Source organism: Podarcis pityusensis (genome assembly GCF_964106645.2).
Source record: "Podarcis pityusensis genome assembly, chromosome: 3".
In the NCBI taxonomy this organism is placed as follows: Eukaryota; Metazoa; Chordata; class Lepidosauria; order Squamata; family Lacertidae; genus Podarcis; species Podarcis pityusensis.
Genome location: NC_138026.1, coordinates 4,495,289 through 4,520,116, shown reverse-complemented (window position 1 = coordinate 4,520,116; position 24,828 = coordinate 4,495,289). Strand labels below are relative to the sequence as shown.

General features: G+C 44.4%; 1 protein-coding gene across 2 annotated transcripts in view; it reads left to right on the top strand.

Moving 5' to 3' along the window:
• Window positions 1–822: 822 nt before the first annotated feature.
• PKHD1 (PKHD1 ciliary IPT domain containing fibrocystin/polyductin) overlaps window positions 823–24,828 on the top strand; it is a 239,609-nt gene continuing 215,603 nt past the window's right edge. Inside the window, exons 1-10 of one of the 2 annotated variants that reach the window (XM_080997326.1) lie at window positions 823–1,011; window positions 3,708–3,860; window positions 5,837–5,947; window positions 7,441–7,564; window positions 11,332–11,431; window positions 18,119–18,176; window positions 20,619–20,697; window positions 21,171–21,245; window positions 23,107–23,171; window positions 24,764–24,803. In XM_080997326.1, coding sequence (XP_080853452.1) covers window positions 3,809–3,860; window positions 5,837–5,947; window positions 7,441–7,564; window positions 11,332–11,431; window positions 18,119–18,176; window positions 20,619–20,697; window positions 21,171–21,245; window positions 23,107–23,171; window positions 24,764–24,803 — 704 coding nt within the window. In that variant the 5' untranslated portion in view covers window positions 823–1,011; window positions 3,708–3,808. Of the gene's footprint in view, window positions 1,012–3,707; window positions 3,861–5,836; window positions 5,948–7,440; window positions 7,565–8,589; window positions 8,612–11,331; window positions 11,432–18,118; window positions 18,177–20,618; window positions 20,698–21,170; window positions 21,246–23,106; window positions 23,172–24,763; window positions 24,804–24,828 lie in introns of those variants that run through there. The other variant, XM_080997327.1, reaches the window with a different exon arrangement.

Below are 24,828 nucleotides of genomic sequence, written 5' to 3'. Positions count from 1 at the left end.
TCCCCCCTCCTCCCTGATCAGGCCTTCCTTCTTCATATCTTTATCCGTGTACACAGTCTGTTCATTTGAGCTTGTATGTTAGGGTTGGCTTCCCCCCTTTCTATCCAGTTCCTGTAAAATGCCCATGTATTTGTGATTCTTTGGCATTTATTTTCCCATCTATCCTCTGCCACTATCTGTGCAAATATTTCTGATTGTACGTATTCAAAAACATATTTTTCCATATTCCATTTGGCCTTTTCTTTCCATCCCAGAACAATAACTGTCATTCCAGCTAGAATCATAATCTTGTACAACTCTTGCTTATTACTTTTTACTTTGTTATTTCCCAGTATTCCCGAAAATAACAAATCCCTATTAACTTCTATTTTATTTCAAGAAATATGTTAATCCAGAAATTACCTTTATAATCTTTTGCCATTATTCCTTAACCATGATGGGAGTTGTAGAGCAAAATATCTAGAGGATACCAGATTGCGGAAACCTACGAATCATCTATATGTTCCTCACATGTAGAATAGTCCTCAAAACTAAAGGACTGTTAAATGACAATTGCTTATATTATTTTTAAATGTGAAAAATAAAAAAAAGTTAGAATGTATATTTCAAACTGTGTTTTTCTCTCTCTTTAAAATTATTAAGTAAGATTAAGAGAAATGTCCCAAGCTACTTCTGTATCACCATGAAAAAAAAGCTTGTGGCAAGATGGCTTAATGGCATAAGTAGCTTACGTTAATAAGTAAGCTTGCCCCGAGAAAAATCACTCACACCCCTGCTATCGCAAGCATTCAGATTGGTCACACACTAGTTTTAGTTACAGTACAGCTTTTTCCAGTTTCTGGAAAAGCAAAAGCTATTGCTGGCTATTTAGAAAACCCATCATCCAGGACCAGTTGAAACAATGGAACAGAACTAAATTATAGGACTTTGAAAATGGTTAATTTTGAAACTCCGTATACCACTGTCTAATTATTGGATCAGAAAACTGGAGGAAGAACAAGTACTATAAAGGTATGCAATGGAAGAATTTTGAAGCATATAAACTCACTGGTGATTTTGGCATATTGAGAAAATGCTTGTTTGTTGCAGATCTATCTCGTGGAGGACCAGTCTATCTGTCTGTCTGTCTGTTTGTCTAACAAAATGTCTGTACTGTTTGATTGTAACAAAACATGGAAGTGGTTTAGAAGAAATATTTAAATTCTCAGCAAAACAGGTAAAAGCAAGTATTAAGAAACTTTTGAAATATCTGCATACTGGATAGGCTTGCATAAAGAAAAGTACTTTAAGCGGTTGCCGAAAAGAATACCGTGATGGTGCCTGCTTGATGTCAATGGGCAGGAAGTTGCTGCCACAACAAAAGAATTATTTCTTACAAGTGTAGAACTGGTACTTTGTGGATCTTGTCACATTGCAAGTTCTGCAGAGCCAAGCAGCTGGTCTACTTGATTTCGCTCCTAATTGTGAGATCTGAAGAAGTGTGCATGCACACGAAAGCTTATACCCAGAACAAACTTAGTTGGTCTCTGAGGTGCTACTGGACAATTTTATTTTGACGGCTTCAGACCAACAGGGCTACCTATCTGAATTGTGAGATCTGTTTGTTTTTAATTAAATTATAAATTAACTATAGAACTTCATCTCCAAATGTTTCTTTAAAATAAAACCTATTGTTAACACATCCACCCACCCATCAATATATTTATTTATATCCAGCCTTTTTCCCTGACAGGGACTTAAGTCAGCTTATAGATCAAATAAGAGCAGTTAAAAACATAGAGAAACCCCCGCCCCCAATCAATAAAGAACAGTTAAACATTAAAAGAACTAAAACTCTTTCTATATATGAATGATCTACTAAAACAATTTAGATAATTACAACAAAAACATCACAGCACCAGCCCTTTCCTTTAAAGTAGTCAGTTCCCCAAAGCCTGCTAAAACAAGGTCTTCTTCATCTGCTGGCAGAAGTACAAGGTGGGAGTCAGACTGGCTTCTCTAGGAAGGGAGTTTCAAGGTTGCCTGGAGGAACCACCACTGAGAAGGCCTTCTCCGCATCCCCACCAAATATGAGGTACTAACATTCATGTAATTATAATATAACAAAACTAAAACAAAACGGCAGAATACAACATTCAGTTCAAATCAGCCAATATAACTGAAGCCTGTTGTTGTTTAGTCGTTTAGTCGTGTCCGACTCTTCGTGACCCCATGGACCAGAGCACGCCAGGCGCTCCTGTCTTCCACTGCCTCCCGCAGTTTGGTCAAACTCATGCTGGTAGCTTCGAGAACATTATCCAGCCATCTCATCCTCTGTCGACCCCTTCTCCTTGTGCCCTCCATCTTTTCCAACATCAGGGTCTTTTCCAGGGAGTCTTCTCTTCTCATGAGGTGGCCAAAGTATTGGAGCCTCAGCTTCAGGATCTGTCCTTCCAGTGAGCACTCAGGGCTGATTTCCTTCAGAATGGAGAGGTTTGATCTTCTTGCAGTCCATGGGACTCTCAAGAGTCTCCTCCAGCACCATAATTCAAAAGCATCAATTCTTCGGCGATCAGCCTTCCTTTATGGTCTAGTAAAGGGTAAAGGTAAAGGTAAAGGGACCCCTGACTGTTAGGTCCAGTCGCAGACGACTCTGGAGTTGCGGGGCTCATCTTGCTTTCAGGCCGAGGGAGCTGGTGTTTGTCCACAGACAGCTTCCGGGTCATGTGGCCAGCATGACTAAACCGCTTCTGGCGAAACCAGAGCAGCGCACGGAAACACCATTTACCTTCCCGCTGGAGCGGTACCTATTTATCTACTTGCACATGACGTGCTTTTGAACTGCTAGGTTGGCAGGAGCAGGGACCGAGCAATGGGAGCTCACCCCGTTGCGGGGATTCGAACCGCCGACCTTCTGATTGTCAAGCCCTAGCCTAGGTGAACACAAATGTTTGGACCTCATCCCTGAATGATAACAAAGGTGTTCCCCCTTGGGAAGAGAGTTCCACAAACAGGGCATGGGAGCTGGAAAAGCCTCCTATCCAGTTGCCACACCTCACTTCGGATGGCAAGGTGGGCACCCATGCCCTCAGCAGATGGCCTCAAAACACAGCACCTTAAATGGGAGGTTAAATCTACCAGCAGAGTAGACTTCTCTCTCTCTCTCTCTCTCACTCACACACACACACTCATACAAAGGATGTGGTAACAGATATCTATCTGTCTGTGTATCATCTATCATCTATATCTATCTATCATCTATCTATCTATCTATCTATCTATCTATCTATCTATCTATCATCTATCTATCATCTATCTATCTATCATCTATCTATCTATCTATCTATCTATCTATCTATCTATCTATCATCTATCTATCATCTATCTATCTATCTATCTATCTATCTATCTATCTCTATCTATCTATCTATCATCTATCTATCTATCATCATCATCTATCTATCTATCTATCAATCATCTATCTATCTATATCTATCATCATCTATCTATCTATCATCTATCATCTCCCATATATTCTAAGATAATACAAAAGCTTTCTTTCAGGCTGTTTTTTTTTTTGGTTCCATGTAGTAATTCTGAATTGGTCTGTAGATGCCCTTACGAAGAAGGATTCTGAATTGGTATTGAAATGTCTTCTGGGCATCAAGCTGTTTGCCCCAAAGGTATTAAAAAAGAAAAACAGCATATAAGACATGTTTCCTTTGCAGTGAATACATGTGAGAGAACCAACCATCTGAGCTCTGATTATGAATGAGGCAGTGATCTCAATGAGAAAGTCTGTTGTCGAAAGCAGAGGCAGAGATTAGAGATGGAGTTTCGGATGCCATCCTTTCTTGAGGCTTTGCTGCTTTTCTTCGGAGGTGAGTTATCAAGCTGCACTACTGAGCATCAGCACCGTGGCAAAGAGATAAGAGCTTGCCTGTGTGCTTTGTAGAAATTCTGTCACCAGCTTGGCCAGTCAAACTTGCCTTAGTCAATCTGCTATACAAATTTAATAAATAATAATAATGACAATAAATTCTAAGCTTCCAATTAGCGACCTTCTTTACTGCCTCATCATGTATTCAGTTGCAATAGTAAAGAATTTGTTGTTAACTAAAACATGAAGTACCGTATTTTTCGCCCTATAGGGCGCACCTAGTTTTGGGGGGAGGGAAATAAAGAAAAAAACTTTTCCCCTCAGGCGTGGGGCTGGGGCGGGGGAAGCCCAAGCTTCCCCCGACCCCAGTCCCCAGAACAGGCTGCTATCCGCAAGCCTTGGGAGCCCGGTGGGAAATCCCACGGGCTCCCAAGGCTTGCGGATAGCTTCCTGAAGCCTGGAGACCAGAGGGGTCGGTGCGCACCGACCCCTCTCGCTCTCCAGGCTTCAGCAAAAGCCTGCATTCGCCCCATAGGACACACACACATTTCCCCTTCATTTTTGGAGGGGGAAAAGTGCGTCCTATAGGGCGAAAAATACGGTAAACCACTGCAATTACTTTTGAAGCACATGCAATTATGATATCACACTAGATCAAATACTCTTTAATAAGGAAATACGCTGGCATATTCAAGGGATGCTCAGTATGTCTGAGTTTGCTGAAGCATGTTTTTGTGACCAATAGCATACAGTACAGTGGTACCTCGGGTTAAGTAATTAATTTGTTCTGGAGGTCCGTTCTTAACCTGAAACTGTTCTTAACCTGAAGACCACTTTAGCTAATGGGGCCTCCCACTGCCACAGTGCCACCACAGCACGATTTCTGTTCTCATCCTGAAGAAAAGTTCTTAACCCGAGGTACTATTTCTGGGATAGCGGAGTCTGTAACCTGAAGCGTATGTAACCTGAAGCGTAGGTAACCCGAGGTACCACTGTATGTGTTTTGCTTATTGCAGCCCAACATAAATATTTTTCTTTTTTAAAAATGTGAGCTGGGAAGATTTCTGGCTGCTCTGGGTCCACCCCCTGCCCAGGGGAAAGAGCCAGAGATCCTGCTGAGGCCTTAGTTCCACTATGGAATGGGGAGGCTTGTAAGGCCATGGGCATGATTGTTCCTGAGTGCGTACTCCTGCACTGTGAAGTCTGTTTTGCCCCTTAGTATACTGAGGAGCGGGATGTGGGTGGTGCTGTGGGTTAAACCACAGAGCCTAGGACTTGCTGATCAGAAGGTTGGCGGTTCAAATCCCTGCGACGGGGTGAGCTCCCGTTGCTCGGTCCCTGCTCCTGCCAACCTAGCAGTTCGAAAGCATGTCAAAGTGCAAGTAGATAAATAGGTACTGCTCCGGCGGGAAGGTAAACGGCATTTCCGTGTGCTACTCTGGTTCGCCAGAAGTGGCTTAGTCACGCTGGCCACATGACCCAGAAGCTGTACGCCGGCTCCTTCAGCCAGTAAAGTGAGATGAGCACCGCAACCCCAGAGTCGGTCACGACTGGACCTAATGGTCAGGGGTCCCTTTACCTTTATTCTGAGGAGCTGCAGTTGATGAAATGGACTGGGCAAGGACTGGACTATGAGAGGCATATCTCACCCAGGAGCTGGCCAAGCATGTGTTCAGGTTCCTAATCAGGTTTGCCACGTGGCAGGGAGAGCCGCAAAGACACCCAGTGTTGCTGCCTCCATTGCATCAAGGCTCTGTCCAGCAGGGCTTTGTTTTTTCAGAGGGAGGTATGGAACACGCAGGAGTCTCTTTCATAGGAAGAGACCTTCACAAACCTTTCACGATCTCCCAGTTCTGCTCAGTCTGCATCCACATGCTCCGAAAGGCTTTTACAAATAGATTATTCTTTTAAGAAGAAAAGCGATTTGCTGTACCATTACATAATTCATTGCATATGTCTTTTTTTTTCTTTTTATAGTTACGTTGGCAAAGGTAACCATGGAGCCAAAGGAAGGCGGCATTGGCGGTGGAACCTGGATCACACTGAGATATGAGGGTAGATTCTGGGGCCCCTCAGAAACTGTTGGTGGTATTTCTAGACAAAAAGGGACAGTCATAAGACTAGCTGCTCTTTGTGGCACCTCAACCCAATTTTTAAAAGAAAATGTTACTAGATTAATCATGTGTGATTTTGTCAACCAATGGTAATTTATCAATTAATCTGCTGATTAAATTTGCATGTGGGTGAAAACAATAGTTTTAAAGCAAGAAGCACACTTTAATTACTGCTCACGTGTGTCAGCCCACATAATCCTAGAGAAGATATTCTCTGCTATGTGAGAGACAATGGGCAATACTGCAAACAAAGTATTCTAAATGCAATTGCACTGTTGATTCCTAAAATGGCATTATTATATTGATAATTTTATTTTCAGTCCCTTTCATTAATGATTCCTAACTTGAAACCCACAGTTTCACAGCTGCCACATTGTGGGTCAACATCCTCATTGAGCTGTCCAGCACAACCCCAAATTCTCTTACCTGGTCAGTAACTTCCACCGAGGGGGCGTGAGCGCCAGCCAGGTGAGCGGGCGGCAGGGGGCCACGCCCCCTGCTAGCCGGAGCTCGGGCCCCGACCACAACCCCTCCCCTCCCCTTCAGGGAGGAGAGTCTTTCTCTTACCTGGTCAGTAACTTCCACTTCAGTTCCTGTAAGTGAGATTAGAAATTTTTTTTGCCACAGATTGTATCATTTTGCACTTGTGTACACCGAATTGTGTTTGCCATTTTATGGCCAATTTGCCCAGTTTGGAGAGATCCTTTTGGAGCTCCTCATGGTCTCTCTCTCTCTCTCTCTCTCTCAAAACTGCCTTGAACACCTTGATAACAGCAAACTTGGCTATTTCACTGCTCACCCCTAACTCCAGGTCATTTATGAGCAAGTTAAAAAGCACATGCTCCAATACAGATCCTTAGGAGAATCCACTTCTTATATCCTTCCATTGTGAGAACTGGCCATTTCCCCCCCTATTCTCTGCTTCCTCCTCTTTCACCATTAGTGATGCACAAGATGATCTATCCTCATGTCCCATGACAAGAGGCAAATAAAATTCATTGTAAACATATGTAAAGTGATCCACATTGTGCCCCCAAAAATATTAAATTCCCCTATATGTTCATGGAGTTCAAACTGGCAGTGTCTGACCAGGAATGAGACCAGCAGCTTGATGAAAAGGTTGACCTGGTGTGCAGGATCTGTGAAAAAGGCTAATTCCATGCAAAGGATAATTAGGAAAAAAACCTGAAAATAAAACTGCTGATATCATAATGCCATACTAATCTATGGTATAACAGCACTTGGGAGTACTGTGTACAGTTCTAGTTGCCTCTTCTCAAAAATGATATTGTAAATTGGAAAAGGCACAGAATTTATTAAGGGCTTGGAAGTGTCTGGATTGTGATATATGATGGTGCTGTTATGCACAATGTCCTCTGTGCCCTGCACATATTGTCAGACAGGAGATCAGTGTTTATCCCGTTTCACCTTCTGTGCCTTGCTTGTTGTTTGGTTGCCCACCATTAGGCCTCTCATATCCCATCAATTGGTCTCACCTAGAAGTGTCGTTCTTGAATTCAGTGCTGCCTACAGTACTGTGTGACATTCAGCCTGTCAGTTTTGATCTGTCCACCACAAAATGCCAAACAAGGTAAGGAAGGTTCTTTGCAGTGCTATTATCAGGGGCAGAGCACAATAGCAGAGATCCAGATTAGTTAATCTGGAGCCATCCAGATGCTGAACTGCAGGCCCCATCATCCCTGACCATCTCCCTGGCTGGGTCTAATGGGACTTGGCACCCAATATCTGTATATATATACATATATGTATATGTCCTTCTGGTTAAAATATTTCCTGTGGGCCAAGAAGGGATAGTGGACTCAGACCATCCCAAAACCATGTTAGAGAAGCATTCTGTTGATATATGTGAGTTTACAATGTGCTCTTGTAGGTTGTGGGAATGGACCTACATTCCTTACATGCTTCAACCTTACTAATGAATGTAATGAACATCAATTCAGGAAGTGTATCTTATTGCAACAAGCAATGAGTTTCCTACATGGAGGAAGGGATCCAAACCCAACACGGAGGCAGGTTCTCATCCACTGCTTCCTGCCCCTTTTAACGTGCCACCAACGATTCAAACTGGGACCTTCTCAAAGCACGAAGAGAAAGTAAACATTGTCCTGAGGTGACTGCTCCACCAGGGCAAGCAATGTGGCTTCCCAGACAGAATGATCCCTCTCCCACCCCACCCCCCGCATGCTGCTCTGGGGGTTCTCCTGACAGCCCCCGACAGCCCCCAATTTGAGGCAGCAAGGAGGGGAGAAGGCCCATTGCACAAGCAGAAGTCCTTGCCCAGGGTTTTATTTTTTATATATTTATTTACAGCATACTTTTCAGAATTTCTAAGCGGTGTACGTAAAAATGTAACCCCCCCCCAATGACTTGTAGAGGATAAAAACAATAAAAATTCACCATGAAAACAGAAAACTACACCACTAGAGCTAGACTGACATCAGTAAGGACAGACATATTATAGGGCCTGTGGGTTTACTTGCCATATGTCCTCTTTTTCCAGGACACATCCTCTTTTTCATGTGTAGAGTCATAGCGATCCATAGTTACAAGTAGAAGTCAGCAAATGTCCTTTTTTTTTGCTCTTCAAAATATGGCAACCCTGGATGGTCTTGCTATGGTGTTAACATTTTTCCTGCTCTTTTGTTATGCTTTAACTCCACTTCTTGGTTTTTTTTCTTTTCGTGTGATATTTGTCCGTTTTTAATTATTTTCAGTTGCAGTCCTTCTGAAGATATACCATAGGATTGTACTGTTCATTTTCTATATATCTATACTGTTGTCAGCTACCATGAGCATGTTTCAAGGATAGAATATCTGTCTGTCTGTCTATATCTATAAAACCTCAGTGCTTTTTTGTGTGACCATACTCACTGATATCAGCACCTTTTTCACCCCCTTTCTTTTGCTGCCATTTTGTCCTGGCACCCTTAGCACATTAAGATAAGAGTACCAGCGTTTCATTTTTTACTCAAAAAGTCCTGAATAAACTTGTTCTTCAGGGCTTATTGCAAGCCTCTTGGCACCAGCCTTTGCTTGAAACACCAGCTTTAAATACAGTGGTACCTCGGGTTAAGTACTTAATTCATTCCGGAGGTCCGTACTTAACCTGAAACTGTTCTTAATGTGAAGCACCACTTTAGCCTATGGGGCCTTCTGCTGCCACCGCGCCGCAGGAGCACGATTTCTGTTCTCATCCTGAAACAAAGTTCTTAACCTGAAGCACTATTTCTGGGTTAGCGGAGTCTGTAACCTGAAGCGTATGTAACCTGAAGCGTATGAAACCTGAGGTACCACTGTACTGGTCTTGTTACCGCTCAGTAACAAATACTTCGTTACCTCTCAGTTTTTAATTAAGCAAAAGTCATTGTCTTTCCGTTTAAAGAACATTTCAAGTCTAATTAGATCTTCAAAATGCTTGACACCCTAGTGTAGCTGTTATATTAGAAAGATACACCAACAAGAGTCATGTGCCCCCATTCCCTGCTTTTATGGCTTGGTTGCAAATTTATTAATTTTTATCAGACAGGGACTTTAATAGGAAAAGTATATGTGGATGAGAAAAGTTATAAGAAATGTAGGATTAGTTTATATTCCAGACCATAACAAGGATTTCACCAAGTGCCAAGCAGGAAATCAGAATTTAAAATGTTAACGACAATGATTAACAAGTGTGGCGCATACCTGTGCCCTGAAGAGAAAGAGAGAAAAAAGCTTAAGTTTAAAGACTGGGTTTCTGGATAATTATTACTAAGTTAAAACTTTGACCCGCTGCACTTGGGTGGCAATTTGCAGCTGTCTCCTGCACTATTCTTCCCCACTCCCCACTCCCAACCCTCCAGTAAAAATATCCCACCACTGGTTTTCTGGGAGAGCAGTTTTTCTTTTAAGTCACATAATGAGCAGCAATCCAGAAGGTGAAGATTTTCATGTTACTGTACATCTATTGAGGAAAAGCTTTACCTGTTCAGTGACTACATGCCATTAACTGCGAAAGACACAGCCCTATTTCTAGAAAAAAGGTGGCAACCCTATATCACCACCTGAATTTGCAAAGTGGTGGCGGTGGAGTTAACTGAACTTTATGTAAGTTTAGAAAGTCCTGGTTGCGTGTCGAGGTCCCCAGGTCCACCCCAATAACTCACACATCACACAGAAGTTTTTGTTTAAGATTTTTGGCATAATTTTGGCCAAAACTTTATTAAAATACAAATCTGTGAGTGGTTGCGTAGGCATTGGTTGCGACTATCTGCCCCCACCATGGGGGACAGACTGACATTCCGCACGATGCGAAAGTCAGAATGGGGGAATACACTTGGGGGTTACGCGGAGCAGGGAACCTGCCCTCACCCCAAATGCAACCAGGAGCTCATTGCTATGGCCCGAGCCCCCTTGACAGAGTGGACAAGCAATAGTTAGCTCCCAATTCCTTTAACGGAATCCCTTGCAGCAGCAGCATTAGAGGAGCAGGCACAGCCAATCCATGCCCCTCAACCAACCAAACCATAAACCAATGCCTAACCGCGAACCTTACAAGTTGTGACGATTTGCTATGCAGTAGGCAAAAACCAAATGGCCCCAGCCAATCAGCCAGATGGACAAAATTCCTACCAGGCCCCCGCTCCAAAGCAGACGACCCCATGACAGGCATAGCAAGGTCAAAGCGAACAACCCTATTCTAGGGAGGGAGGGACGGGCAATCCGATGCACGGGCAAAAAGAGGAAGCCCTAGCCTCGTGCAAGGAGTTTTACTATTTCTGGCTGTCAATCAATAAATGGCAACATTAACTTCTTCCCAACAACAAGGGAAGCCCCAATCGCATCAGTGGCCAATGATCAATTAGCCCGCCCCCCAACTTTGGAGTGTCCTGGCGGCCCCCACCGCAACACGTGCTCTCCATGAAGGAGAACACGCTTCCTCAGATGGCATAAAATAGAAGTTACCTTAACAGACCTAGTCCTATTCTGCAATCCCCTCCAGCAACCCTCCCCCCCAGCAGAGGATCAGGCTCTATTAGCTTTCCTAGGTTTCCCCCACAGACTATATAATTATCAGTGAAGCACCCGGGAGATGAGGCAGCCATGTTTTCTTCTCCATGGTCTTCTCCTTCCAGGCCTTCCTTCTCTGCTCTTCTGAACCCATTTTGTGTGTGTGTTTTTCTCCTACAGAAGACGCTGGGGAGTTAATGACAAGATGGGTGGGAACTGGGTGGGAGAAATCATGGCTGCCTCGTTTCTTTCTTCAGATTCAATATTAAGCTTTACATTTTAGTAAAGTGGACTCCAGTCTCTCTCATGCTGCTTGCTAGCTATCCTTTGCTCTTATTATTTCCATTGAAGGGCTTCGCAGTGGGGAGGACTTTACCAACTCCAGTTCACTCTGAATGGGCAAATTATCAACAACACGAAAGAGTTGCACTGTGACAACTGCATATTTCAGGTATGTATTCAAGCGGGTGGACGCGTGATTAGGAGCAATCCAGTAGCCAGGCCATAGGACATGGGCCATTAATACATTGTTAGAAATAATGATTTTAATGCAGTGTAGAATTTAGACATTTAGAGCTAGCTCTGAGCCTTAGGCTAGCTCATCCTTGCATTTATGAGGTGCCCAGGCTCAATGGCACATTGAACGCACCCTTTATCTCCTCGACTACCTAAGCTTTGTAGTACAAGTGATGGTGCAAAGCATGAGGCATTGGCAAGCACGGCAGAGGAAGAAAACCTTGGCATACACTGGATATAACCTTGTGAATAGGAGTGGAACTTGCTCTCATGGACTGGAATGAATAAAGGGTGCAGGAGGAGGCGAACGCTTAATCTGTACCCAGTTCATTCTCATACAGCCTATGCAATCACACTCTTCTTGCGTGGTGAGTTCCCGACCCCCCCAGGTAGAAATAATGACACATGACACAATTATTAAGGTTAATGGGCTAAAAAAGGCCACAACTTTATTGGTTACAGGTGATGAGCAGTATTGGCTTAGGCAATGGACCTAACCGACTATATCTGACTCCAGCCCATCTGCTTGAAGTCTGGGAAGGGTTAACCACCAGTAGGGGGAGTCCTGCTGATGCACATCAACTAGGAGATCCCCCGGGGTCATCAATAGGGGTTGTGCCTTAGGCCCTAACCTCCCCAGGCTTTGGACAGGGCCACGCCTCCTGGAATCCTTTAACGGACTACCCTTCAATATGCGGGGCAGGTGATGGCGCTACCTCCCCTCTTTCCATTGCCTAACAGAACTATTCCAATGCCAATACTCAGAAAGTTGTGACGATTTTGCTACAAGGTAGGTGAAAACCAAGTGGCTGGTGCCAATTTGCCAAGTGAAAAAATTCCTACCAGGCCCCTCAATGGCAACCAACTGAGGTCCATAGCAAGGTCAAAGAAAGAAAACCTTAGAGGGCGGGAGGGTGGTAAACCAGAGCAGCTGGCGGGTGGACAAAGAGGGAGATCTCTGGCTGCGTCCTGCCTTTATGGGGCAGGCCACACCCCCGGAGCAACCCGATTGGCCAGTAGGGGGTGATGCAGCCGGGAATCCCCCAATTGCGCGGGGCTGGCCCCCCAACTCCTGCGCACGTGGAGGGGCCGTGAAGCCCACAACCCCACCTCCTCCTTATACGAAAGTGGCTTTGCTTGACAATTCATTTAGCCCCGGTGAGAACAAAAGTATCTTTTTGATACTCCTCCATGTCGATATGTTTGTTGGCGTGTAACATGTGATTAGGGCTGCATGCAGGCTTAGTGACAGCCGGGACTTATTTTCAATGGAACTTTAAGTCAGGAGCATACACTTCTGAGCATTTGCCATGGCACAACCACAACATTCGTAAGACCAGTCAAAGATGCCCAGAGCACCCATCTCTTGTGGTTTCATCAGACTGAAACAGGCAACCAGTCTTACTACATATCTGGACGTGAATTATAAAATTGCCCCTGCTGCTTGCTAAGTTGATACAAATGACCTCAATTCCCTGGGACAAGAGCAGTTTGCTTGTCTCTATGTTCTCTGTGGGTCATCCTGCCCAGAGCTAATGAAGATTTCTCTGTACTTGAGGTAGTGCTGTGTGGAAGAATATTTGGTAAACTGGCTGTGCATATGAGCTTTCTGTCACTGCAACATCAGCATGAATGGCACTAAGGCTGGTGAGATATGTGTGGTTTGGGAATAGAGAATAAGCTTGCCTTTTGCTCACTGAGCTCACTCAGCTGTCTCTGCTTGCCAATGAGCCAGAACTTTTACCATGTCGTGTACAAGTGCAACCAAGGGTTTTCTGCGGCATCGAGCATGAGGAGTCCCATGTTTCAGCAAATTGCACATTAAAGCTAAGGTGTTGTTTGGGAGTTCAGCTAGCTTAGAGAGCTGATGAAAAACCACCAGGGGATGCAGTTAATGAGACACATTCCAAGCGAAATAAAACACACACTGCCTCTTTGTTTGGGGGCACGAGAACCTGTGAGCCATGCACATTAAAAATTAATTTTCTCTCTCTGTGGTAGTTGTAAAAACGTAGACAGCTGCTGGCTGTGACAGGTTTGGAGAAACCTGCGGAAGGTATTCCAAGCAGCTGGCGGCCACTGCCTTCCTCTCCTCGCGCTTCCTCCTCTGCTTCCCCACAGCTTTTGCCCAGTAGCGCAGTCAGAGGCTGACCTCATGTCTCTGATGATCAGCATGAAGAGGAGAAGATTCATTAAGTATTCCGATTGCTTCACCTTCCTCTTAGCGGGAGAAGTGCAAGGGGCAGAGTCTGTAAAGGAAGGCAGTTCTGTTGTGCTAGATCATGGAAGCTTACAGAAAGCCTGCTTTTCAATTCTTATTTGTAAAGAATCTCGCAACTGTTTGTGTCATCCCTTTGTATCTAGAATGATAGAATTCTAGAGCTGGAAGGGACCCAGGGGTCATCTAGTCCAAGCCCCTGTAATGCAGGAATCTCGGCTAAAGCGACCATGGCAGAGGGCTATCCAACTTCTGCTTAAAAACCTCCAAGGAGTGAGAGTCCACAAGCCATTGCTTTCATGTTGTCAGTGTAGAGATGCCACCAGCTACATTCGGTGTAATGCTAAACTATGGTTTAGCGCTATGTGCATGAGTTGCAGTGAACCAAAATGAAACTTCAGTCTCATTCTCTCTCTCTGTCACTCTTCCTCTTGTGAAACCTGTAGCCTTCACAGAATCTCTGCTTAGTGTGGTGAATGAACCAGAGATCAAGCTATAGAACAAACTGGTCAGTTTCACAGCAAACCTTCTTAAATCCATGGGTTATGAAGTTGGTTTGTTTCACTAACAAGTGTGCGTTTTAAACCAGTCTTTCCCTACCTTATTCTGACCATGGCCCGTTTCCGACCTTGTTTCCTTCCTGTGCCCCCTCATGGGCATAGCCAAGGGAGGCAGGGGACAGCTGCCCCCCCCAAATAAAAATCAATGCAAATTCTGCGCCCCTTAACAAAATCCTGGCTACGCCTATGCCCCCTCCTGCCCTATTTATAATTTTTATAAATTATGCAAACTACAATTACATAAAATCATAGGAACACAATGAAATATTGCTGAAGCAGCAAAACGTAGAATCAAAATCAATGCAAATTCTGCCCCCCTTAACAAAAATCCTGGCTACGCCTATGCCCCCTCCTGTCCTACTGGTAGAAATGTTTTCTTAGTAAATAGAATAAGTTTTATTTATAATTTTTATAAATTATACAAAATACAATTACATAAAATGATAGGAACATAATGAAATATTGTTGAAGCAGCAGAACGTAGAATCATCTTCCTAGTGCAAACCCCTGCTGTGTAGGAAACTTTGCTAAAGCATCCATGACAGATGGCCACTCAACCTCAGCTTAGAAGCCTCCAAAGAAGGAGAGTCCAGAACCTCCTGAGGAAGATTCATCTTCCATAGTAAAAAGTAAGCAACACTTACTTGACCCCAGTGATTTGACACAGAGGAGGAAACCTACAGATACAGTCCAAAAGCCACACAAGGAGTTCTGTATATATGGGAGAATTTTAAAAAGCAAGTTGTCCTCACTGATCTGGTACAAAAAGATTTTGTTATCCGGAGGAGCCCTGGCTGCCTAGATGAAACACTATAGCCCCCTGCACCCTTACTTAGGAGTAAGGCCCACTGAATTCAGTGCAACTTTCTTCTGAGTAGACAGTTATTTACTAGATGCAAGTCAGCAGCACCAGACGCCCCCACTTGGCTAGGCGCTGGGGTGGACTTCACCTCGCACCTTGCAGAGCTAGGTCGACACTGCCGGCAGGCTCTGTGCCCCTTGACAACATCCAAAGGGCCTGATCCGCTAGGCGTTGGGGTGGATTGCAGAGTCAGGCCCAGGCTGCCACCAGACCCAGCACTGGCAGCATCAACAAGTAGCTCCGCCTCGCCCAGCCCTACCCATTGCCACCCTACCACTGCACTTGACTGACCTGGGGGCAGAGACGACCCTTGGTGGAATCTACACACATATAAAAAATTCTGTGGGGAAAAAAACAACTTAAAAAAAAAAGTTTTGAAAAATACATTGAATTTTGTATAACTCACTTTCGCCATCTAGTGTCACATTTGTATATTGCACTTTACAACATATTTAAAACGTTTTATTTGCAGCTCTGTAGTTAGAGAAGGGTTATTTTAATCCAGTGACTAACTCCTGAAATCATCATCTACGCTGTTCAGCTACAAACAGCATTTTCTATACACCACTGATAGACATCAGTCTTTCCAGTATCTTTGCAGGTTAACTTTAGGAACAAAAATAATAAAAATGCTAAATATTAAAATGCCATTTGTATTTGGAATGGATGAGGATGGGTGATGGACAGGGGATGAAGGAACCTGCAGGAGAGGCAGGCCAGAGATGTTTTCTCAGGGTGTGAGGCTGAGGGAAAAGGGGGAAGGTTGGAGCTGGGAGGGTTCAGTTTTCTGTGTGTGGAATAAGGATCAAGGTATAGTGATAGAGGGCTTAATATTATATATACACATTGGGTTTTTTTCATTCTTCCTTTGTTTTCTATTATTCTTTTCTTTCTTTTTTATTTTAGATTAGTTGGGTTTTTATTGTATCTTATGTTGAAAACTCTCAATAAAAATTGTTATAAAAGAAACTCTCAATAAAAATTGTTATAAAAGAAAGCCTGAAAATGAACTGAATGGAGTTACGGATATTAGAGGTAAATTAAGGCTCCAATTACAAGTGGCCTTCCAAAATAATTTTACCATTCTCCACACCACAGAAAGGCCGTATTGCTAATGGTATCAGTAATATACACTAAAAGTGACTACTGGGTTTGTGGAGAGGAAATTGCCTATAATCCAGCTGGCAAAAAAATGTCAGGTGTCTGAGAAAGCAAAGAAGAGGGGCAATTAAAAGCCGAAATGTGTTCTGGTCGAACCATGGCTCCTTCACTGGCTTCTTCCCAGAGGATTTGTGGGAACGAATGTCACTTATAACATTTAACAAACAGGTCACTGATACATATTTCAAGAATAATTTATTATAATTGTGGACCATAGATAATTGAAAAACAGGATATGAATATATTGGATATTTGAGAAAGGTGAGAATATTTGAATTGCTTTTAATACTAGTAAGTATCATAGTATTTTAATATTCTTTTGGAAGCCGCCCAGAGTGGCTGGGGAAACCCAGCCAGATGGGCGGGGTATAAATAATAAATAATAATAATAATAATAATAATTATTATTATTATTATTATTATTATTATCAGAATGCAAAGTGACTGGATGAAGTTAGGTTTGGGAAAGAGACAGGATTTTATTCACTAACCAAAAATTCATTCAAAATATTCAAAACTAGAAAAATATCTAATGTCTAAGCGATGTGGCACTGAAAAAGCAGCCTGAAAAAATGTTAGGATTGTACAGTATTTTGCAGAATTCCTTAGGGCAGGCTTCAGCAACTGCGGCGCTCCAGATGTCTGCAACTCCCATGATCCCTAGCTAGCAGGACCAGTGGTCAGGGATGATGGGAATTGTAGTCTCAAAACATCTGGAGGGCCAAGGTTGAGGAATACCCTGTCTTAGGGTATCAAATCAGGCTCCACCCCTCACCAGCTGGCTGCCTTGGTAGCCAATCAGAGAAAGGCCACAGCCCTCTGGTGGAATTCTGAGGCACTGCATCACCAGACTCTGGTCTGGCTCAGCAATCCGTAATAAATTAGCTTAATACATGGGTAGGCAAACTAAGGCCTGGGGGCTGGATCCGGCCCAAACGCCTTCTAAATCTGCCCTGTGGACGGTCCGGGAATCAGCATGTTTTTACATGAGTAGAATGTGTCCTTTTATTTAAAATACACCTCTGGGTTATTTGTGGGTGTGGCGATCACACAGGGCCCCCGGATGTTTGACGGGCTCTTGACCCTGTGCCACCATTGAGATTGCTTTCTTCGCTGCCACCACCCCGTTTCTCACGGGGACACACGGAGTCCAGACAGATGTTAACATTAACAAATAATCAAGTTTATTTTTAAATGCAGGAACAAGCTTATGGTTTCAGTTAATTTTTCTTGGCAGTTTCTTAATCTTAGTTTCTTACTGACCTATCTGTTCTTAACAACTTTAAACTGATTATTCCAACTATCTATCTAACTCCACCTGACAATTCCTCTCACTCTCTCACAATACAACTCGACCAACCCACTGCCTATTCCTCCCTCTTCCTTCTCCAATTCCCAAACCTCAACTGACTTTCAGAACCTCCCACTCTAATTTTTACTCCTCCCTTGCATTCTCACTGGCCAATCACATCACACTCCTTTAACCCTTTCCTTATGACCCACCTAGGAGGCAAACGCCACAGTGGGGCATAGGAATTCGTTCATTATTTTTTTCCAGAATATAGTCTGGCCCCCCACAAGGTCTGAGGGACATTGGACCGGCCCTCTGCTGAAAAGGTTTGCTGACCCCTGGCTTAATACTTAATTCTGTGATTTTTCTGCCCTTCTTCAAAAATGGCAGAGTACAGACAACCATCAACGTAAGTGGAGTATTCCTACTACATGGCAAGAGTACACTGATGTCTCTCTCTCCAAAACTGTGAATGAAACAATAGTTTTGTGAAAGGCAATGTAATATAATATATATTCTTTTCTTAACAGTTCTCTGTTGCACACACTCCTGTGGTGTATCGTGTGGACCCCCCCTATGGAGTCCCAGGTAAAGGATGGACCTTAACGTGGAGACCGTATGTCTTTATTTATACAATTGATGGGGAAAACAACTTATTTATGATTTACTTGTCAAGAGCTTTTAAGAGTCTTCCTTCTCTTTGGATGGTCTACATTCCCAGGCTGATGAGTCCTATACACAAAAAGGAGCATAAGATAAGGGAATATGGCAGATACCAGAAAGAACAATGAACAGTGTTTTCCTGTATCTTATTTCAGGCTATTATTACGGTTTTCTGACCTTTCGAAGTCATTAACATTAGTTAGGCTCATTACAGCAATTAAGGCAATAGGACTTCCGGGTTGGCGCCATCGCCGAATGGCGGACTCCCTCCGAGCTCCGGAGGGAGTCAGCTCGGCAGGGGCTGGGTCCTACCGCGCCGGCGACGCGGGGACCCTTAAAAACCACGGGCACGGGGCCCGTGGACATGGGGACTCGGCTGGTACCGTCAGCGCCCTCCCGACTCGTGAAGGAGCCTTTTTAAAGGCTACGGATCGGGTGCCAGGGAGTGGCGTGGTACTTTGAGTCTATCGCTTCCCCTGCCGAGTGCAGCCGCATGCCATTCGTCGGAGAGCGCTGGCTTCTTCCATTTGAAATTCGGACATTTAACAAAAACCCGTGAGTAATTGGGTAACCGGGTACAAAAGGAGAAAAAAAAAGGAATTTTTTTTTTTCCGGATTCGGCACGAGCGGGGGGGATCTAAAAAGGAAGTCAGTCCCCTCCCTGATTGTAAACATGCTAAAACAAGGACTGAGAAACCAAGATCAATTCAGAAGTTTATTGCTGACTAAAAATACCAAATTCCACGATGGAATCATTACAAGAATTGTGCTGGAGGAGAGTCGAGGGTGAGAGGGAAAAGGCAACCCCCCCCCCTGGGAACCGGGGCGATTCAGAGAACCTGGCGGAGAGAGATGGAGAGTTTGACAGCTGTCAAAGTAGCTGTCAAATCTTGAGAATATAAAGAGGACTTTGCTACAAGTATTTTGCTGGTTAATTTTGATACAATTGGATATAAATATGGATACAAAATGTCGGGTGGAAAAAGAAACAACAACTTGACTTTTGGATGAGAGGACACAAAGTTATTGCAATCCCTCTAGAGGGGCTTTGGGACATTACAAGCGGCGTATGTGGAAAACTACTCTGGGATGTGTACTACTGGTCTTAGCTCCTGGGAAAGTAGCAAAACTGAAATATTGTTTTGTCTACAGAGGTGACAACACAATAGAATTTTTCTATTTAAGTAAGCTCCTGAATAACAAACCTCTGTAGAGATACTAGATTTCAGAATAAGAATGGTTTTGCAGCTGAACAAGACAGAAACCTGAGAAAGTAAGAAACAAAAGAGTAAAGGACCAACTACGCCACGGCAAGAACAATGGGAGGAGCAACAATGACCAAGGGAAATTAAAGGCCTCGATTAGACTGGATTTTTGAAATTAAACATTATCAAAACAAGTAAATTTAAAGAAAACCGGCAAGATGGATTGAGAAAAATTTGGCTGTGGACTTGAGACCTCCAGGCCGACAACATACAGACTGATGGACATAAGGAATCTAAACCGGGGAAGGGAGGGGGAATTCTAGAATCCAAAGGCTATGCAATCAACTTCTGGAACCTTCTTCTATTTTCTATCTTTTTTTTTTATATATATAACTTTGGTATTTTGATTTAATATGTTTTGGAAAAAAAAAAAAGGGGGAATTCGTGGAAGGAAACGGGGTAGATTTTGGGGAAAAAAATCTTTGTTCTATTTTGTTAAAGGTGAGGAGTGATGTTAAGATTGCAATTTAAATTGGCTATTAGGCATAACATATTAGGTTAAATTGGGAATGAGAACTTGTGGAACCAACGTAGGGAAAGGGGAATACAGTCGGGAGGGGAAGGAGGGAGTCCCAGAAAGAAGGTTATGAAAATAAGGGTTTAAAATTGGTCTCTTTTCTTTCTTTCTTTTCTTTATCTTTTCTATCTTCTTTATTCTGTTATTATTGGAAATTTTAATAAATATGATTATAAAAAAAAAAATAATAAGGCAATAATATTAAGAAGCAGTTTAGGTTAATATTATAATGCTGCAACCCTGAGTTAACTTTAAAATTATATATAATGTTATAATGCTGACCTGAAATAAGATACAGGATAATGCTGACTAACGTATTGACCTCTTTTGTTTTAATGTTAACAAATACCACATAAAAATAGTACAATTTTGACTCCTCTTAACACCAGCCATGGAGAATTTGTTATCTATGTATTATTCTTTATGATTCTTGCTTATAATTTTTAGATTTGTAATACTTACAGAGGGCGTCTTCTACTGCACTGAAGAAATCAAGGCAGTAAAACCCAACTCCCCATTTTCCTCTACACAGATTTTCATTTTGCCTTTTAAATAATTCCCCCACCCCCATCCTTATCCTGTTAGGAAATGTAATGCAAGTCTATGGTCTTATCCTGGCCCAAGAATTTGATGCCTACAGCTTTAACACAGATTTTATTGATGGGTAAGTGTGTTTATTGCTTCCTTCAGTTCCTCTGTGCAACTCGATCTAGGGTTACTCCCTTTGCATTTCCAGGATGGGGAACTGTGGTTCTCCAGTTGCTGGACTCTAACACGCCCAGCCCCAGCCAGAATGGCCAACGGTTAGCCATGGTGGGAGATGCACTCCAAGAACATGAGCAGCCCCACAGGCCCTGTACCCCAACCAGTGTTGGATGTGGGGTGGTGCGAATGGATCCCCTGCACAGGGCACTGAGCCAAGGAAGCTCAAAATTGAGAAGACCCAAAATTGAGAAGATCCATTTGGGGTTGCCATATTACGAAAGATTTCCAAAGCCTGCCCCTGTCCCAACCCTGGCTATAATTAAATAATACATTTGGATTGTTACTGTGCATGGGGGAGAGAAATGTATTGTGGACTTGCATTATTATGGGTTGCCTTGAACTAACATTGCTTCTTCCCTCTCTCTGCCCCAGCCCTGTTATCCTCGAGGCAGAAAGAGATGGATGGATAACCATTTGTTCCCTTGCCAATAAGCAGATGCGCAGCATGTAAGTTGCTCCTCACAGCTTTGATTGCAATGCTTTTTTGCTGTGAGGATTCACAAAGCTTATAATGGTGCAGGATATTTGGGGCTCCTATAAATTAGGGAAGGCACACTAATAGTTTTGATGCCAATGAAATATAATTTCTGTCCTTCCATCCCTACCCTCAGCTACAAAATTGGTCCAAATGATTATTTCTATACGCAAGCACTTTTCTGTCTGAATTCATGGATGCGAATTTGTGTGTGTCATACCCTTTTGTGCATTCACCCTTCGTTTTCTCACATGTACCTTCATTTAAATATGTGTGTGAGTGCTTGCTTATATGTGTGCAAGACCAGCACCAGAGTCAAGGGCCCCCACTACCTGACTCATGCTCCTCCCATGCAGCCATTCATTGTGGCCACACAGTATTTTTCTTTTCTTTTCTTTTCTGCTGCTGCCATGGTGACAGCAAGAATACCAGCCAGTCTGTGGCAGCTGGTAGCCCCTGGGCTTGGTGGGGCAGCCTGTGTCCAAGGGGGACAATAAAGTCTCTCGTGTGGGACCAAGAAGGTCACGTGGGAGGGGCCGAGTTGTTCTGCCCCCATCCTCCTGCCTTACAAAGGTGTGGATGCAAGAGCATGGCAGCCAGGGAAGTACTGAATGCCTAACTAAATGGAGAAGTGCCTATCCTTGGTTTAGAAGGGGTCCCTGCTGTCACAATTTGTAGTGTTGGATTAGTGTCACAGTAACTCTGTTACTGCCATGGTTGCACTTGCCTCCAGAATAGACCACTGAGAAGGTAGAAAGTGAAAGCAGATTAGGAAGTCGAAATCATTGTTTAGCTGTGCAGTTAGAAACTCAAAGCATGGTTTGGGTTCTGAATGATGGTTCCTGTGAACTCTGCTTTGGTTGTAGTATCTGAGTATATGTATGTCCTTGAGAGGAGTGAGGTTGTTAGTGGTATCGCATCATGCAATAATTCAAACACAATGAGGTCAATCGATCAAGCCCTCTCCTGCTGCTTTTTGATGTAAAGACCTTTGTTTTGAAACAGGAAGACAGTGAAGCTGGCCTGTTAGGTATTTTAATGAATCATTATTTAAAAGTTCCAAGGCTAGGCTGTGACTTTTCTGGCTTTAAAACAAAAGAAAACAGGTCCAGTATTAACTTTATTATACAATTTAAAAGTTTTTTTTCTAGTTATGCCCTCTGGCAGAATAACTTAGAGCTGATTCAGTGCCCATATTTGGACTCCCTGTCCCTATTCAAGGTGATTTCCACCCCTCCCAATTTCATGGGTGGATGATCCAAGTCTGAGATGCAGTAATCTCAGTTCTTCATTAGAGGCCCAGTTCCTGAGCTGCTGCAAATGCTTCTAAAACACACAAAAAATGGACAGATAGTTCTCCCAGTTGTTGTCTTTATTAGATTTAAAGCAGGTGAATCAATATTTGTTGTCAGAGTTCATGTGCTTAAGCTACGTTGTGTCCCTAGACTACATGTTTATATTTAAAGCATATTGATGGGGAGCACTAAAAATCAAAAATATACTGTGGCCTTTAGAACCTAAGGAATGTACATTCATTCACAAAATAGTACTTGTTTCTCAATATCCTATTACCACTGCATGGGGACAAATTGGAGAGTGGGACACAAAATTAACAGGGCAGCCAAAACTAAATTTCTCAGTGGATGCTCAGACATCACTTGCTGAGCATTTGATGTGATGGGTTTGGATGTGGCAGAACACATTCAGTCCTTTGCTGTCTTTGAAGTAAATGAACAGTACTCAGCTCAGCTTCACATAATATGTTCTATCTCCTTTCCTTTGCCTCTATTGCATCTTCATGGTTCATTGTATTTTATTTTCCTTTGTTTGCAGATATCCCATTCAAGTCGATCACGGTCTGGGAACTGTAGCATGCCGAGTGGAAGGGAACCATATTGGTCAGTGGAAAGCAGGGAAATAACATGCAATCTTGATTTTATTCAGTAATATAAAAATCAACCATGATAGACCAACTGTAAGCAACAAGTGTATCACAGTGAATGCCTTGCTGAAGCCATAGAGAACAGGCACTCCTAGCAAGAGTTATTCCTCCCAAGAAGCACGAGGTGTGGTTTGGGGGGGGGGGAAATGGAGCAGAAACAGCAGCTTGTCAGGTGTCTGATGATGTTTCTGAACTGGGTGCAAAAGACACGGGCATTTCAGAGCAAGTGAGTCACGTTAGTTACCGTATTTTTCGCCCCATAGGACGCACCGGCCCATAGGACGCATCAAGTTTTTTTGGGGGGAAATAAAGAAAAAAAATTTTATTTCCCCCCCAGGCGCTTGTGGGGCCGGCAGCGGGGAGAAGCGCTCTTCTCCCTGCAGTCCGCCTTCAGACCAGGTCCGGGGACAGCGGGAAGACCCGCTGCGTCTCCCAGCTGTCCCCGGAGCTTGCGGGGCAGGCAGCGGGGAGAAGCGCTCTTCTCCCTGCAGTCCGCCTTCAGATCAGGTCCGGGGACAGCGGGAAGACGCGCTGCGCCTCCCAGCTGTCCCCGGAGCTTGCGGGGCAGGCAGCGGGGAGAAGCGCTCTTCTCCCCGCCGCCCGCCTTCAGATCAGGTCCGGGGACAGCGGGAAGACGCGCTGCGCCTCCCAGCTGTCCCCGGAGCTTGCGGGGCAGGCAGCGGGGAGAAGCGCTCTTCTCCCTGCCGCCGGCCTTCAGATCAGGTCCGGGGACAGCAGGAAGAAGCGCTGCGCCTCCCAGCTGTCCCCGGAGCTTGCGGGGCAGGCAGCGGGGAGAAGCGCTCTTCTCCCTGCAGTCCGCCTTCAGACCAGGTCCGGGGACAGCGGGAAGACGCGCTGCGCCTCCCAGCTGTCCCCGGAGCTTGCGGGGCAGGCAGCGGGGAGAAGCGCTCTTCTCCCCACCGCCCGCCTTCAGATCAGGTCCGGGGACAGCGGGAAGACGCGCTGCGCCTCCCAGCTGTCCCCGGAGCTTGCGGGGCAGGCAGCGGGGAGAAGCGCTCTTCTCCCCGCCGCCCGCCTTCAGATCAGGTCCGGGGACAGCGGGAAGACGTGCTGCGCCTCCCAGCTGTCCCCGGAGCTTGCGGGGCAGGCAGCGGGGAGAAGCGCTCTTCTCCCTGCCGCCGGCCTTCAAATCAGGTCCGGGGACAGCAGGAAGAAGCGCTGCGTCTCCCAGCTGTCCCCGGAGCTTGCGGGGCTGGCGGCGGGGTCTCCCCGCCGTCAGCCTCCAAACCACTTCGGGAGACAGCGGGATGGCGGCGTTCCGCCTCCCTCTGTCCCCCGACCTTGTGGGGCTGGCGCTGGGGCTCTCCTGAAGCCTGGAGAGCGAGAGGGGTCGGTGCGCACCGACCCCTCTCGCTCTCCAGGCTTCAGTGAAAGCCTGCATTCGCCCCATAGGACGCACACACATTTCCCCTTCATTTTTGGAGGGGAAAAAGTGCGTCCTATAGAGCGAAAAATACGGTAACTCTGTATGTACATGAAATGATTCACATTCCTGCACTGAGATGTGTGCTTTTTCTCTTCTTACAGGGTCACATAATGTTAGCTTTACAGTGTTTAACAAAGGAAAGTAAGTAAGGGATAAGGTTTTTTTT